We start from the raw sequence: 17,583 nt of genomic DNA on the forward strand, positions 1-17,583 counted from the left end.
TTCTGGGCCCTCCATTAACAATATTTATTGTAGGGGAAGCATGGGTTTGGTTCCAAGCTAATCTGTGACAAAGAGGTGGAGGTGGAAGATAAACTCAGGAAATGTCTTTTTCTTTAATAAAAGAAAGGTTTAAAGATGCTAAATGGCACACCTGTTCCCACAAGTGTAGGCTTTGATCCTGAAAACACTTGCGTGTGTGCTTAACTTTATGACCTATGAGCAATCCAATTAACTTCATATAAACTTTTTCTTATCAGATGTGCCTAACCCTATGACAACTCTGCTGGGACAATTGTTACCAATTCCAGGTAAAGTGGATCTCAATGAACAACAGGTGAGGAAGCCTTTAAAAAAAAAAAAGAAGAAGAAGAAAAAAGTAAATATACTGTCATTCCTTCGCTTAAAGCTTCTCATTTATTCATAAAATGGGATATTTATTTGACTTAGGGAAGTAACCAATACATTGTAAATTACGTAAAGACCCTTTAAATCAGAATTTCTAGCTGCTATGTACATGTTATTGTATAACGCTTGGCTAGGTCTGCATCCAGTGTACAATAATGTTAGATATATAGAGGCCTGTGATTTCAATATCATTTTTAGAAGACTGAAGGTGGTCCCAGTATTAAGAACATACCTTTTAGAAAGAATGTAATTATTACAGTATCAAGATCTTACATTTGGTGTTCATATATGAGCTGTTATGATTGGAAACTGTTTCAGGGTTTGTCTACACAGTGCCACAATCTGGACTATGGGTGTGTGATTTGTAGAGCTTTTTGAAGTGTTCCACTCTAACTGCCCTGTGACGACCCTTCTGGCTTGCATGATCTAAAAATTATCTACTCTGAGTTAACATAGTCCTGTCTGAAACAGGACTACATCAATGCGAACTAGGTACCTTTTAGTTCATGTCAGCAGAGTTTACACAGGGTAGTCAGAGATCAACAGTTTAGTGTGCTCTACAAATCACACACCTGTGATTTGTGACAGACTGTGTCACCATACAGACAAGGAGTTAGAGACTTGTTTCTGTTTGTAAATGAAATCACAACTTCCTGATTTTTGCCTGGAAAGGAGGAAACACTTGATCCAGAAGCTTTGAAAAGAGAACATGAGCTAAGCATAGTAGTCTGAAAAGTCACACTTGTGAGGTGCCAATTATCCTTCAACTCCCATTCAAACCTGTCAGAGTTGAAGGTGGTCAGCACCTTGGGGGATTGAGCCAAGAACTGGAAGAAATTCCCACAATATATAAAATATGAAATGGTTTTGGAATTAAAATTCACTTTTGCCTTCTGTGTGCATGTGTGAGTGTTTGTTTAAAATGTCAAAATTTGAAGTGGAGCAATCACAACCCAATGCATAATACATATGCTGGGCATTAATTTTTTCTGCCATTATAAGCACTCTGGCAAGCATCCTCTGTTGTACTTCAGTAGGATTTCCCTCTTCTCTACCCACCCGGGTTTAAGACTTGAAATGTTCATTGTTATTAATCTTTATAAGTATTCAGGTTGTTGTCCTTGTTATTTATTTATTATCACTGGGGTAGTTGTTAGAACCGTGTGTTAGTTTAAATAAAACAATGGTACAGAAGCCTGATAAGAAGATAGAAAGCCCTGGATTTCTGGCTTGTCAGTACAAATAGAGTTCAAATCAATAGTGACTGGGAGTTATTACCTGATGACATGTGATTTGAATTATATTAATTTGCATGAAATGTGTCAGATGAATTTGTGGCTCAGTCGAATTCCTAGTGGATAAGTGTCTATATCAAAGAAGAGAGAAGAGAAACCCCAAGCGCTGAATGGAGTAAGGCGCCTGAAGTTTTCTCTTATCCCTAAAGATGGTGTCTGCAGATCAGGGGTGAAACACACTGGAAATGTGGTGTAAAGAAATTTTCAGTTTTGTTTGCCATATCTTTCTGTATCCTCTACTTCTACATTCCTTCCCATCCTCTTCTTCCCAACGGTCCCCTGTTTTCTCCTTCTATCTGTACAACCTCCCAACAGAGCCCCAGCCTTTCTTTCTCTGATCCTCTCCAAAAAAGGTCCTAATGGTTGTTCTCTCTTTAAATTTCACATGCTCTGGGGCCAGTCAAAGGGTTTATTACATTTAAACTCAATGGAAAACATCAGTGGCAGTGGCCAGTGGCTACTGACTGCCGGAATTAAAAAGAGATTGGACCCAGACTAGACAGCAGCATGAAAATATTGTGCCAATGCTGAACAGCAAAAATTAAACTTACTGCTAGTTCTCTGTAATAATGAGGACAAGGGTCCTGGCATATTGAACCTTTCTAAAGAATGTGACTACATATTTTCCCAAGATCTGTGCCTCCGTTAGTTTTATTAGTAACTTCTACCTGATTAAACCAGTCCACTGTTCTCTGTCTCATTCTCATAGTAACAGAAATGATTTGTCTTTATTAAAACTTAGCACAAACAGAATTTTTGCTTATTATTTTGAACAGCTTGAGAATGGATCCTTACAATCAGTAGCTAGCAGTGTCACATTCCAATCGGAAGGAAATCTTCAAGGGCCAACAAAAATGACTTTAGTTGGGTAAGAAACACAAAACCTTTAATTTGCTACTAATTTCAGTGTCAAGTTATTTTGTACAGTTGTAATATTTCTTCTCGTTTTGGAGAGTTCACTTCAAGCACTGATACTGTTGTTCTTAATATGTCTTTTCCTCTCTCTCCCAATAAAGAAAGCATTTCTGTTACAATAATGCTGTTTGTCTGTAAATATGTAAATTGTTAGATTCAAGATGATGCTCAAAAATATGTAACATAGTTCCTGAGTTTTGTAGGACCAATAAAAGTTGTTGTTGCAGTGACAGTTGGACACAACAGAGAAGGAGATTGACACAGAGGGAACTAATAGAAACACAGCAGATTGCTGTGGTGGTAGCTTTATTGTTCTTCAGCAAAACTGAAACTAACAGGAAAGCAAAGCTTTGCACTGGGGAGGGAGGAGTGCTCCAACATTTAAAGGGACAGGACATCACATTTCCCCACCCTATTTTTAAAAACTTCCCTAATGTATGTACATTATCATTTATGTGGTTAACATGAAACACCTTAAAGACTTAACAGTGAGCTTCACTGACCTGTTGCTCATCTGTCCAACTTCCTTTTCAAAAATTTTGGAGTTTCTGCCCAGTGTTTCTTGATTTCAAGATGCTTTTCTTATCACCTTGATCTTAACCCAATTCACCTTGAGCTTCTCAGTTCAAGATCTGGCAGAGAATGGTGGATACTTTCCTTTAATCGCATACAAGGGTAAAACAACTGATTGTCCATAAAGGTGAACTTTCACCTGGAGTATCCCTTTGGGGACTAACTTTTCTCCAGTATAAGTCTTCAAAACCATGAAGGTGTCTTCCAGAGCAGGGGTTCTCAGCCTTTTTCTTTCTGAGGCCCCCCTACATGCTATAAAATCTCCATGGCGCACCTGTGCTACAACAGTTGTTTTTCTGCATATCCAGTAGATTAAAAGCTAGGTCTGGCATTAGGGTGTAGCAAGCAGGGCAATTTCCCGGGGCCCCACACCACAGGGGGCCCTGCAAAGGTAAATTACTTGAGCTTCGGCTTCAATCTGGGAAATGGGGCTCAGGCTTATGCTTCAGCCGCAGACCCCAGTGAGTCTAACACCAGCCCTGCTCTCTGGTTAATTTTGGCAGACCCCCTGAAACCTGCTCATGACCCCCCAGGGGGCCCCGGACCTCTGGTTGAGAACCACTGTTCCAGAGGAACTTGTGACAACATCTGGTGATAGGTAGATGCAGAACTCAGTGAGATGGCAGCTCCAGTATCAAGCTGCATTCTTGTAGGAACTCCCTCGATCAAGAATGTGACCAAGATAGCATCTTTTACTCCAGCTTCTGATAACAGATGTAGTGCTAGGTCTTGATCAGTGTCACAAGAACTCGTCTTTTTCCATATGATGAATTCCCGACTTCCATCCTTTCTTAGGTTCAGTCTCGATAGGTGTCTTCTTAGATGTATGGCTACTCTGTGTTGCTGGTCATTGAACTGTGTGACAGGTCACAACAATGTGTCCTTTCTTTTTGCACTTCCTGAAGATAAGCTGGCATGCCCAGCATTCCTTCTCAGCACATGTGGTTTATGCATAACAGCCACACAGAAGTTCCTTAAGTTCCTGTGGTCCTTTGTCTCGCCAGTGCAGGAGGGGAACTTCTTGATTCACATTAAATTTCAGCAAATCCTTCTCTGCGGTCTCCATGACAATTTCTATCTCAACAGCCTTTTTGCATGTGAAAGGGCTGATACAGTCAGTAACTTTTTCCAGATCTGGTCATTGCATAATCCAGAGACAGATTGGTCATGTGGGCGTCACTTAATATTTGTTGGAACTGACAGTGTTCTGACAACATCCTGAGAGCAGCAATAAATTGTACTTCTGACTCTCCACTTCTCTGATGTAACTGATGGAACCAATATTATTCTGCTTCATCAGTGGGGTAGGAAAAAATATTCCTGCATTGTTGCAGGAATTGTGGCAGACGTGGCAGTTCAGGGCATGGTTGGAGACAGTAGGTCACACAGCAGTCCATATGCCTTTGAACCCATCATTGTCAGCAAGATTGAAACTCTTTGTATGTCTGAAATGGAGTTGCAAGCAAGAAATTGCTCAAAACGTTTAAGGTACGCTACCCATGATTTCTGGTTTTCATCAAACTCACCAACATTGCCCACAAAAGTTGCCATTTCTCTGCTCTCCTGTTGGACTTCACATTTCCTGAAGGTCTTCTTTCCCACAGTGAAACTTTTTTTTCCTTTTTACTGTGCACTAGCTGCACTTAGTCTGCCTCTTCTGGCTCTGTCTACACTGCAGAATGCAGAATTCTTCCTGTGGTTGCACTTGGGCTCCCTCTCTGCTTGCTTCTGCCTCACTGCTTTGTTTTCACAACTCCAGCAGTAATTGCAGAACCCTTTATCTTTTGTTCAGTTTTATTTGCCTACTTCTCCCTCTCTAGCTAGTTGGCTCTCACAGTCCCAGCAGCAAAAAGCAGCAGATTGTCACCTTGTGCCTCTGAGTCTAGATGAACTTTTTTCCTTTTGATGATGATGTTGATGATAATGATTTGTCTTCTTCAGGCAAAGGGAGCACTAGACACTCATGGGATAAAAATTCCTCATCACTAATATGTTCTATTAGAACCCAGCACAGAAGGAGATACACAATGGGAGCTGATAAAAGCACAGCTGACTGATGTGATGGTAGCTTTATTGTTCAGTAGGAAAACTGAAACTAACACAAAAGTGAGGCTTTGCACTGGGGGGGGGGGGTATGCTCAAACATTTAAAGGGCCAGGACATCACAGTTACACCCTGCAAATGGTGGCTTCCTCTGTCCAGCTCTACTTAAAGCACTTAATTTCAACAACTGTTAGTCATACTCTCCAATGCTGTATTGATCCCATTGATTCCCAACATTCTGTTCGCTTTTTTGACTGCTGCTACACATTGAGCGGATGTTTTGAGAGAACTATCCACAAAGACTCCAAGATCTCTTTTTTGAGTGGTAACAGCTAATTTAGAATTTATCATTTTGCATGTATAGTTGGGCTTATGTTTTCTAATGTGGATTACTTTGCATTCATAACATTAAATTTCATCTGCCATTTTGATGTCCAGTCATCCAGTTTTATGATATCCCTTTGTAACTCTTCTCAGTCTTCTTAAGTCCAAAGTATCTTGAGTAATTTTGTATCATCTGCAAATTTTGCCACCTCACTGTACACCACTTTTTCCAGATCATTTATGAATATGTTTGAACAGCACTGGATCCAGTACAGATCCCTTGATGACCACTATTTACCTTTCTCCATTCTTAAAACTGACCATTAATTCCTACCCTTTGTTTCCCGTCTTTTAACCAGTTACTGATCCATCAGAGGACATTCCCTCTTATCCCATAATGGCTTACTTTACTTAAGAACCTTTGGTGAGGGACCTTGTCAAAGGCTTTCTGAAAGTCCCAGTACGCTATATCCACTGGAGAACCCTTGTTCATATAGTTGTTGACCCCTTCAAAGAATTCTAATAGATTGGTGAGGCATGATTTTCCTTTTCAAAAGCCATGAAACAAACCTTGTTTTAGTTTTGGATTTTTTGGATCAGTACATATATCTTCTCCCTTCTGCACTCCAAACTCTTTGCAAAACTCTCTGTAGTGCTGCAGATTTATCCTGTACTCTAACTCTTCAGTAAAACCCCAGCTGAAAACTTCAAATAAAAAGCAGATTCTCCTCTCTCCCCATCAACTTTCCATAGGCCCAGTCACATCTGAGGTCCTTTCCTTTCTTTCAGCTCTGAAATATTTCAAGAATTTGACATTCCCTTATTTCATGCTACATCAAAAAAAAATTGAGAAAACCTACATAATATGCTTTAAAAAAAATCTGTGTTTATCCGACATCTCCTAAACCGTCCGATTTGCCTGCTGTATGTTCCAGCAGACTCCATAGCTGATGTGATGTTACAAGCATGCGCATGCTAGGCATCACTTGGAGTCAGTGATTTGGACTTCGGGGACCTGAAAAAACAAAATATATCAGTTTTAAACGTTAATTTATATGCTGACGACTCTAAATCTAACTATGGGGAATTCACCATATAATTCTATAGCTAATGAATCTTTCTTAATTATGCTGTATTTGCAAATCATCTTTACATAATACTGATATCTGATGCTAAAAAGTCAGGATTTGTGGTTTGGGGGAAAAAGAATCATAATTTATTTTAATAAGTTTTTACATTCAAGTATCATTTAATTTCTTTTCTTTTTTAAACTTTATAGATTGCCTCTTAGTTCATGGGATACAAAGTCTAAAAAACCATGTAACTGTACCAAATCTCAGTGTTTGAAATTGTAAGTAACTAACCAACTAGCATTTATTATGAAATATGAGCTAAGTTTATTTTGGAAAAGGCAAAGCTTAGAAAACACGAAATAGAATGCATGAATGTCCCAAAATACACAATTAGTATGTTGGGTTAAAACCAGAGAGGGTCAGATCCTTAGTGGATGTAAATTAGTGTAACCCCATTGTGGTCATTATAGCTAGGTCTGTTTACACCACCCGTGGATCTGGCCCAGAGGTGTACATGACTACATATGGTCCAGAGTTTTGAAGAATAAAACCTGAAACTAAATAATATTGATTATAATATGTGGCAAAAACATTATGAAATTGTATCAACTTCTGTATACTTGAGGCTCACTTCTCTCCATGTATATATATACATCAGGAACAGTCAGCATGGATTCACCAAGGGAAGGTCATGCCTGACTAATCTAATTGCCTTCCATGATGAGATTACTGGTTCTGTGGATGAAGGGAAAGCAGTGGATGTATTGTTTCTTGACTTTAGCAAAGCTTTTGGCACGGTCTCCCACAGTATTCTTGTCAGCAAGTTAAAGAAGTATGGGCTGGATGAATGCACTATAAGGTGGGTAGAAAGTTGGCTAGATTGTCGGGCTCAACGGGTAGTGATCAATGGCTCCATGTCTAGTTGGCAGCCGGTGTCAAGTGGAGTGCCCCAGGGGTCGGTCCTGGGGCCGGTTTTGTTCAATATCTTCATAAATGATCTGGAGGATGGTGTGGATTGCACTCCCAGCAAATTTGCGGATGATACTAAACTGGGAGGAGTGGTAGATACACTGGAGGGCAGGGATAGGATACAGAGGGACCTAGACAAATTGGAGGATTGGGCCAAAAGAAATCTGATGAGGTTCAACAAGGATAAGTGCAGGGTCCTGCACTTAGGATGGAAGAACCCAATGCACAGCTACAGACTAGGGACCGAATGGCTAGGCAGCAGTTCTGCGGAAAAGGACCTAGGGGTGACAGTGGACAAGAAGCTGGATATGAGTCAACAGTGTGCCCTTGTTGCCAAGAAGGCCAATGGCATTTTGGGATGTATAAGTAGGGGCATAGCCAGCAGATCAAGGGACGTGATCGTTCCCCTCTATTCGACATTGGTGAGGCCCCATCTGGAGTACTGTGTCCAGTTTTGGGCCCCACACTACAAGAAGGATGTGGAAAAATTGGAGAGAGTCCAGCAAAGGGCAACAAAAATGATTAGGGGTCTGGAACACATGACTTATGAGGAGAGGCTGAGGGAACTGGGATTGTTTAGTCTGCAGAAGAGAGGAATGAGGGGGGATTTGATAGCTGCTTTCAACTACCTGAGAGGTGGTTCCAAAGAGGATGGTTCTAGACTGTTCTCAGTGGTAGAAGATGACAGGACAAGGAGTAATGGTCTCAAGTTGCAGTGTGGGAGGTTTAGGTTGGATATTAGGAAAAACTTTTTCACTAGGAGGGTGGTGAAACACTGGAATGTGTTACCTAGGGAGGTGGTAGAATCTCCTTCCTTAGAAGTTTTTAAGGTCAGGCTTGACAAAGCCCTGGCTGGGATGATTTAAATGGGGATTGGTCCTGCTTTGAGCAGGGGGTTGGACTAGATGACCTCCTGAGGTCCCTTCTAACCCTGATATTCTATGATTCTATGATATATATAGAGAGATATACAGATGCTGATAGAATTTCATTATGTCATTATGGTTTTGGCATATATAAAATGTGTGAGAGAGAAGTAAGCATCAGATATAGTGTGTGTGTGAGACATATATGTTTCTTGTTTGGTTACCAGAAATTCTTTCTTGAAAAAGGAGAATGATGAAAAATTCTAAATTTGTATATATATTTGCTTTGTTAAACACAGATATTGCGATTGCTTTGCCAATGGTGATTTTTGCAACAACTGCAACTGTAATAATTGTTACAACAATCCATTTCATGAAACTGAGCGGTTTAAAGCTATTAAGGTAATAAAAGTATAATATGTATCTAGTTCAGACAGGAAAAAATATGCAAGTGTTTTTGTTGGTTTTGGTTCGGCTTCAAAAATTCTGTAATTTAAAATAGTCCGATTTAAAACCTAGATAGAGTAAGTGGCGTATAGTCCGTATATTGTTTTTAAATAAAAAAAAGTCATTGCAGTTAAAAATTTTCATTCACTTCATAGGACTTTTGACCCTTTTGGATCATAATCAGCATTATTTTAGCTGAACTGTGAGGGATGTCCTCGAAAAAATTGGAGGGAAGTGGAGCATATCAGAATTTAATTTAAGAAAAGATTTTCACTTGGAAGAAAAAATGTGTAATATCTCAAAATCAAACAGAAGAAACTGATATCCAAGTTGCTATCCGGTCTGACAGACCCTTCAACATGAGAGGAATGGGCATTTCACAGGGCCCTTTTGTTACTCTTTCTGTATGACTCATGCAGTAATATAAGGGCTCTTTAATGGCAGCTATGTTGAACCTGCTGTCTTGGAAGGAAGATCACCTCCATATTTGGAGCCTTTGATTAACCTTTGAGGGGAATAAAAGAGTGAAAAATAGAGGGCTAATTGCTATGCAAGAAGCAATATAGTATATCTGTCTCGGCTGTTACGACAGAATTATATTATCTAGCTAATTTTTGTAAAATTTGAACATAAAAGAAATCTATTTTCCAAAGGTAGGTGCGTTGTAATAACTCTGTATTACTTGGTCTGTGCTCCTAGACTGCAACTGTCAGGAATTCGCCAATATAGTTCTAAGCACTGTGAATAGTGGTAGTAGCTGATGCTGATCTCATCAGACTGAGAGTTTTGTCACATCTGATCACACAAAACCATGGCACTTCATTGCATCATACCCTTGGATTTCTTTCTGTGTCAGCATGGCTCTTTGGATGGTAAAGCTGGAGAGGTTTGGACTCTCCAAGCAGGTGCCTGAAGTTCTCCTTGCTACTTCAGATTGCATCCTGGAGAGTATATTTGGTTACTGCAGGGATGAAAGTAAGTGTAGGGACTTACCGGTACGGGGCTGGGCTGGGGCCGGCTCTGGCTCCCGGAAGGGGCGGGGCTGAGGGGGGTCAGAGCCAGCCCCGGCGCACCCTGTACCGGCAAGTGCCTCCTTCCCCCTCCCTGCGGTAACAGCGGCAGCCGGGGGCTCTGGCAGCGGTTTAAAGGGCCTGGGGTGGTAGCAGCGGCCAGAGCCCTGGGCCCTTTAAATCGTCCCCAGAGCCCCGCTGCTGCTTCCCCAGGGCTCTGGTAGCAGGGCTCCGGGGACGGGGCTCCAGCCGCCACTGCTGCCCCGGACCCTTTAAATTGTCCCCAGAGCCTGCCGGAGCCCTGGGGAAGCGGTGGTGGGGCTCCAGGGACGATTTAAAGGGCCCAGGGCTCAGCCGCTGCTACCGCCCTGGGCCCTTTAAATCTCCGCTGGGAGCCGCAGGCCCTTTAAATTGCACCCAGGGAAGCCAATCCACCCTGGTACGGCGCACCATCTCTTGCCGGTACGCCGTACCGGGGCGTACCGGCTTACTTTCACCTCTGGGTCCTGTTTCAGTTGTGTGTATCACCACGCTGAAGGCAGACCAGTTTCTCTGCTGTCCCTTTTCCTCTGATTCATGAGGGGCTTGTTACATTTAAAGCCTGCCTTTTAGAAGTCCTTGGTGTCATGAAATCTTAAGGCCTGATTGAAAACCCATTGAAGTCAACTGAAAGACTCCCATTGTCTTCAACAAAAGGGCTTTAGATCAGACCCTTAGTATGATATTTATAAATCTGATGAAACCTCCTCAGATAAATACCAGTGACTTCAAGTTTCTTACATGGAATGTTATATTTCTGGTGACAGTGGCTTCAGTTTGCACAATGAGTGAGCTTTAGCATTTCGTGATTGAGCCATATTATATTAAGATTATTTAAGAATAATGTGCCGTGTACCAGACTAATCTTAAGTGAGCTGGAGAGTAGGAGTCACTAGAGTTTACCATAAGAGGGACAGCACATGGTACCCTTGGCTGAGCCCTGTCAGCTCAGAATTTTGAGTTATAGGAATTCCCACTTACTTTACACTAGATATCCAGACTCAGAGGTGTGGGTCTATTGCACATGCCTCAGAGAATAAGAATTACATGTAAGTACTTTTTTTTTCATAAGCACAGTTGATCTTGTATTTTACATAAGGAAAATTTCTGTGAATGTCTCACATGCCAATGCTTTTTGTTCTAGGCTTGTCTTGATAGAAACCCAGAAGCTTTCCTACCAAAGATTGGGAAAGGGAAACTGGGGGATATTAAACCTCGCCACAACAAAGGATGTAATTGCAAGCGCTCAGGGTGCCTTAAGAATTATTGTGAGTGCTTTGAGGTTAGTCAAGTGAACTTTCCTAGCATTAATCGTGTTCTTAATGAAAATGGATATGTTCTGATCCAGCTGTTTTTGCATAAATAATGTTAGACACTAAAAATAAATATTTGTCTTTTCCCCCCTCAGATTGTTCTTTCTAAATCTTATTCAACTTAGGGGGACAGATCCTTTTCCCTGATCTGGCTGTGGGTCACCAGCTAAGAATTTCCCTATGAGGGTGGAGGAGCTCTCAGCAGGCTCCTATGCCAACTGCACTCCTTGCTCCAGTGTAGGGGATGGGGAAAGGCTGTGTTGGGAGGAGCAAAGCACAACTACGCTCCACCAGTTCTCAGTTATTGTGTGGTCCCTGAAGGGCCTTGCCCCACCCCTGATCCAAAAGCATTTGAAGGCAGAGGACAGTTTCCCATTGGCTTCATTGGACTTTTGGATCAGGCCCCAAGTGCAGATTTTTCCTGTCCGTGTGGAAGGGTGGCTCAGTTGCTTCTGTGTCATTGCCCTCCCATCTGATCCAGCAAAGTCCTCCACATGTCTGGAGTCCATGCTGCGGGAGCTGAAGGAGACTAGGCAGGCTAGAGGGAAGGAGTGGGTGGGCCATGTGCAGGGTTCGAGGCATACACATCCCAATCATTCCCCTCTGTGGCCCCACAGAGAATACTTGGAAAAGCTGATAATAGCCCCTTGCTCTGCTGACTTTTCTCTAGTCTCCCTCTGGGAGTCTCCAGGACTGGAACAGTCAGGGTGAGTCTGTGGTAGCATGGCTCCAATAGATACTCTTATGTATGTTTAGTAATTTATGATTTTAGTGTTTGTTTAAATCAAAGTATTTTGTTTTTTCCAGGCGAAAATTATGTGTTCCTCTATTTGCAAATGCATTGGTTGCAAAAATTATGAAGAAAGCCCAGATCGAAAAACACTAATGAACATGCCAAACTACACAGAGATTAGAAATAATGAAGGAAACATCCTTGTTTCAACATCTACATTTGATATGTTATCAAAATCTAGACGAGACAGGTGAATATTTGGCATTAACAAAATGAAGTCCATCTATCTGTCCATGTTATTTTAGATTTTTCTGAAGTGCCCATCACTGCGTTATGAAAAAATAGTGACTAATATTGACTAATGGTTTGTATAACAGATATCTGTGGATCCACACATAATTTTGGATTTATAGGCTTAGAAAGGTGATTTAAGACAAACCCGTTAGGAATACACTGTGCATCATTTAGGGTTTATAAATATTACACCTACTTACCGAACTGCAATTACTTTTTTACTGATTGAGGACCTGATCCTTCCCCCACTCTTCTCTCTTCCCCGTCCCACTCATTTTTAGCATCCCTTCTCCCTTATTTGTCTTTCGATTTAGCTAATCCCCTCTTAACAAAATCGTGGCCAAAGAATTTTTTTAAAATGTCATTTACACAATGTTTGCAGGTGATCACATTGTTCACCCTGCTTGTATGTTATACCCCTTTCTCTTCTACTTGTTGTCTGTCTTGCCCATGTAGATTGTACGCTATATGGGACAGGGACTGTCTACTACTCTTAACAGTGCCCAGCCCAACAGGACCCCATTCTTTTGTGGACCCTAGGGACCATCCTAATAAACATAATAAAACTTAATAAGGATCCAAAGCCCATTGAAATCTATAGGAGTCTCTCCATTGACTTCAATGGACCTTGCATCAGGCCCAGAAGCTTCTATGCAAGATGAATTTTTCACTGCATCAACCACGGCTTTTTGTTTTTTAACCTTCATATATAATTTTTAAAAAATCATATTATTAATTCTGTTTTAAAAACTGACTGGTGATTTATTTTGATTAATTTAAATAGTTTTTGTAGGCTTGCTGTTTGTGCATGTACTTGTGAGGTTGGTTAATTAGTTAGTTAGTACTAAGTCCTGCCATTACTTGCTTGAGTCATGCTGCAGGGGGAGTGGAATGATGGCAACCATATGGGGGTTACAAGAGTCATCCTGTTGACTTGAAGCAAGATGGCTCTGAGTGCCAGGAGAGGACACTCACTGCCTTTTGCTTAAAAATGAGCAGAGTATGTTTCCAGCTAATGTGTGTTGCTTCCTGGAACAAATACCATGGTGCCTGACTAGGCCTCTTAAATGGTAGACCATGTTCCTTGACTGCAAAGGTGGGAATCTGACTGTTTCTTACAAAAGAGGAAAGAAATTCATTGCACCATCTTTCCCAACTTGTACTATGTATGCAGCACTTGGATGCACTTATCCCTTAGTGTGAACACTATCTTACATAAAAAGAAAAGGAGTACTTGTGGCACCTTAGAGACTAACCAATTTATTTGAGCATAAGCTTTCGTGAGCTACAGCTCACTTGCATCCGATGAAGTGAGCTGTAGCTCACAGAAGCTTATGCGCAAATAAATTTGTTAGTCTCTAAGGTGCCACAAGTACTCCTTTTCTTTTTGCGAATACAGACTAACACAGCTGCTACTCTGAAAACTATCTTACATGTGATTAATTAGGAGGATTCAGAAGCAGCTTGTTGGCTTCTAGAGCTGTTACAAGTAGAGGACTAAGATGTCCCACAGGAATATGCTATCTAGTAACTATGCAACTACCGTGACTCAGCACTATGTATTTTCAGTTTCAGTAAGTTTAGTAGAGTGTAATTTGCCTTTCATATATTGAGTGTTTACTATTCAAGTATTTTATATTGTGTTTTTTTTCCTGACAGGCAACCTACTACATGTATATCCTGGGAAGTAGTTGAAGCAACGTGTGCTTGTCTCCTGGCACAAGCTGAAGAGGCAGAAAAAGAAGCTTACTCTCTTTGTCTAGCAGAACAAATGATCTTGGAAGAGTTTGGGAGATGCTTATCACAAATTCTACATTCAGAATTTAAGTCCAAAGGGCTGACAGTTGAGTAATGTACAATGTATTCTAAAACTAATGAGTGTTCACTTTATTGCGCATCACTGTATTCTGAGTACTATTATTACTCAGTGGGCTGATTTTGATCTCACACTGACGTAACTCCATTGACTTTAACTCAGTTGATTCTGAATTACAGGGTTTAAGTGAGATCAGAATCAGGACCAAAACATTTCAGAGTCACCTAGAATATTTTACTTATGTTAAAGAATTTTCCATAAAACAACATCATTGCTTTGGGCCAGATTCTGGAGTCTTTTCCCAAACAAAACTGCCATTGAAATCCAAATAATTTACATGGTTTTGAGGGGAGTTTACCTAAGTAAGGTATCGAAGTCAATGATTTTAGGATTAAGCCCCAAAAGAGGCCTATTTTAGGATTTAGGATTAGGCCCCTTTTAGTACTATGAAAGTACTTATTAAAATCAGAAGAGTAGAGAGCCTCTTTATTACTTGTAATATACATCTTTTGGTGTTTTCTCTACTTTTCCAGTTTGGGGAAAAAATTAAATATTAAACCCAAGATTTTTAGATATGGCCTTCATTTTTGCAGTTGCAATTTTGCTCCCTCAAATCTGGTAGTTAGATGTGAATGATTGATATTTATATATGCAGTTCACTACAGGTGCCCAAAAACACCTGCAGAAATGGAGATTGGATGGAGGCGCAGCTGAAAATCAAGGCCTCAAAGTTTTCTCTAGACCCTATCCCCACACCTGCTCTTCCAATTATAATAAGTAGAGCTGCACTACTTTAAAAGGGATTAAACATTCACTGCCCATTTTTGTGGGAGTTTTGTGAATATTTGGTTTGGGTCCATATATACTGTACCTGTCAATATTCAGTCTACCTGCAGATAACTGTATTTTGAAGGTGTTCACATTTTTGCATCCTCACTTAGGTCCATCTTTATTCACACAATAAATATTTAATCAATTTATTTCCAAGTTTTATATGTTAATCACAAATACTAATGTTCTAAAAACACTTCCACACTGCTCTATAGTGGAGTTTGATATGACAGAGCAGTGTTTTTATTTCATTTGTTTTTTCCTATTTCTTATAGTATTCTTCCACTATGTCCCTGGTCCAGCAAAGCATTTAAATACGGGCTTAAATTTAATCACCTGGGTAATCCCATCACCTTCAACAAGGACTATTCACATGAATAAAATTAAGCAAGTTAAGTGCTTTGCTAGATGGAAGCCTAAATCTTCTTTCCAGGTATTTCAAATGTCATTGTTTTTATTTAATATAACTTTGTTGTGAACCACATGTATAAAAAAGCAAATAAAACATAAGAGGTAGTGTATGCTTCAGAACTTATTTATGACAATCAATAGCTCCTACTGCATGTAGGTAATTTACATGCTACAGCATTCTGTATTTTGAGCAATTTCTAGAATCAGTGTTTGAAATTAACATCTTAATAGCTTAATTTATCACAGGGTTTGTCTACACAGCTTGATAATGCATGCTAGAGGGTTGTGAATTCTAAAGCACACCGCATGCTGCACACTAACCGGCCCACATAGACTCTGCTGGTGTACACTAAATGTTTCCTACTGCACGTTAACATAGTTACTGATTCCATAGCTCTACAGTAACATGCACTAGGGAGCATTTAGTGTGCGCTACCAGGGTCTACAGAGGCCAGTTAGTACACAGCATGTTGGTGCTCTTTAAAATTCGCACCCCGTTAGTGGGCATTGCTGCGCCATGTAGACAAACCCTCAGAAGCAAAAATTCTTCAAAAAGACTTTCTCAGGATGCTTGTTTTTGCATCATATCCTGTTGCACTGCACTAATAGGATATTTCACTGCAGTATTGTACAGTAGAGTTCCAGTCCATCCTTTATCAGTCTATATACAGATATTGGATATTGAGCCTAATTCTCCTCTCACGTGAATCAGTGTAACTCCACTGACTTCAATGGATTTACACTGGTGAATCTGAGAACAGAATTTAATCTATTTTATTTAGACATAAAGCATTTATCAAATCATGCAAATATTTTAAGTGTGCAAATATTTAGAGTTTTGAAATATCAGCAATTATACTAGCAACATGAAAACTACAGTAATTAATACTTAGATACTTAATTTCATAAACTGATCATCGGCTGAGGACATGAAGGCATTCCTTCCATGGTATAGTATTGCACCTTTATTATGATTAAGCTTCAACAAAATGGGGATTTTACACTTTCTTCTGAAACTTATAGTGTTGGCAACTGTAGAGAAAAAGGTACCAGACTAGTTGAAACTTTGGCCTGGTCTGACAATTTCTATTACTATAATAAAAAGAAAAGAAGTACTTGTGGCACCTTAGAGACTAACCAATTTATTTGAGCATGAGCTTTTGTGAGCTACAGCTCACTTCATCGGATGCATTCAGTGGAAAATTCCACTGAATGCATCCAATGAAGTGAGCTGTAGCTCACGAAAGCTTATGCTCAAATAAATTGGTTAGTCTCTAAGGTGCCACAAGTCCTCCTTTTCTTTTTGCGAATACAGACTAACACGGCTGCTACTCTGAAACCTGTTACTATAATGTCTTTCTTCCTGTCTGCAGGCTTTCCTTATTCAGCAAGTTAAGTAGACTTCTCAATGCATTTAGGTATTTAACGTTGAATATCATGTGTTTCAAATAAATGCTGAAACCTCATTTTCACAAAAACCACACAAATATCCAAACACAATGTATTCCTATGACAAACGCTGTGTTAAGTCCACTCCTCACAAAAATAACAGAGGTTCCCTCCCTCTGCTCTGAACTTTAAATTACGTTTAAAAGGACATTGTAATATACTATTTAATTTAAGTGTATTTCCTGAATCATTTATTCATGATCCTGCATATAATTTATTTTTAAAACTTTGAATGTCTTTTATTTAATTCCTCTCTCTGTCTCCCTCATATAGATATTGTCCTGATAGAGTTTCTTTTTATGCTATGCAATGTTCAGTTTAATTTCCTTACATTACAGCAGGCCTATTTGCTGCCATTTTTCAGTAAAATAAATTCTGTTCTTCGGAATGATTAGTGGGATTAAGAATGGCACTAATTAGAATGCAGGCTATATCTGCATTACACAGTATTATACCCTGGAGAGGGATGGTCTTATGACTAAGGCACTGAACTGGAGGTACTGAACTCAGGAAACCTGGGTTCAATTCCCAGTTCTGCCACACCCTTCTTTTGTGGCTTTATTAATCTTTCTGGCCCTGCGCAGGCAGGGGGAGTAAGACGGCACCTTACACGCTCCACTGCTCAGGCACTCAGTCATCACCCCAACGGCCGATTACCATGCCTCTCTGCGGGGCTCTACCCTGGCCCACACCACCAGCCACCCTGCTGGCTGCTTGCCACGCCTCACCACCAACCACCCTGCTGGCCACTTGCTGTGCCTCTCCACCAGCCACCCA

At 40.4% G+C, this 17,583-nt stretch overlaps 1 protein-coding gene across 1 annotated transcript in view; it reads left to right on the forward strand.

Annotated features, from left to right (window-relative positions):
* Nucleotides 1-15,095, forward strand: part of TESMIN (testis expressed metallothionein like protein) — a 39,592-nt gene extending 24,497 nt beyond the window's left edge. The window contains exons 8-14 of the mRNA XM_075129295.1: nucleotides 258-334; nucleotides 2,477-2,568; nucleotides 6,835-6,906; nucleotides 8,763-8,865; nucleotides 11,104-11,241; nucleotides 12,080-12,255; nucleotides 13,959-15,095. Of these exons, the coding sequence (XP_074985396.1) occupies nucleotides 258-334; nucleotides 2,477-2,568; nucleotides 6,835-6,906; nucleotides 8,763-8,865; nucleotides 11,104-11,241; nucleotides 12,080-12,255; nucleotides 13,959-14,151 (851 nt within the window). The 3' untranslated portion in view covers nucleotides 14,152-15,095. The remainder of the gene's footprint in view (nucleotides 1-257; nucleotides 335-2,476; nucleotides 2,569-6,834; nucleotides 6,907-8,762; nucleotides 8,866-11,103; nucleotides 11,242-12,079; nucleotides 12,256-13,958) is intronic.
* Nucleotides 15,096-17,583: the final 2,488 nt, after the last annotated feature.

This window comes from Caretta caretta, chromosome 6 (genome assembly GCF_965140235.1).
Source record: "Caretta caretta isolate rCarCar2 chromosome 6, rCarCar1.hap1, whole genome shotgun sequence".
In the NCBI taxonomy this organism is placed as follows: domain Eukaryota; kingdom Metazoa; phylum Chordata; order Testudines; family Cheloniidae; genus Caretta; species Caretta caretta.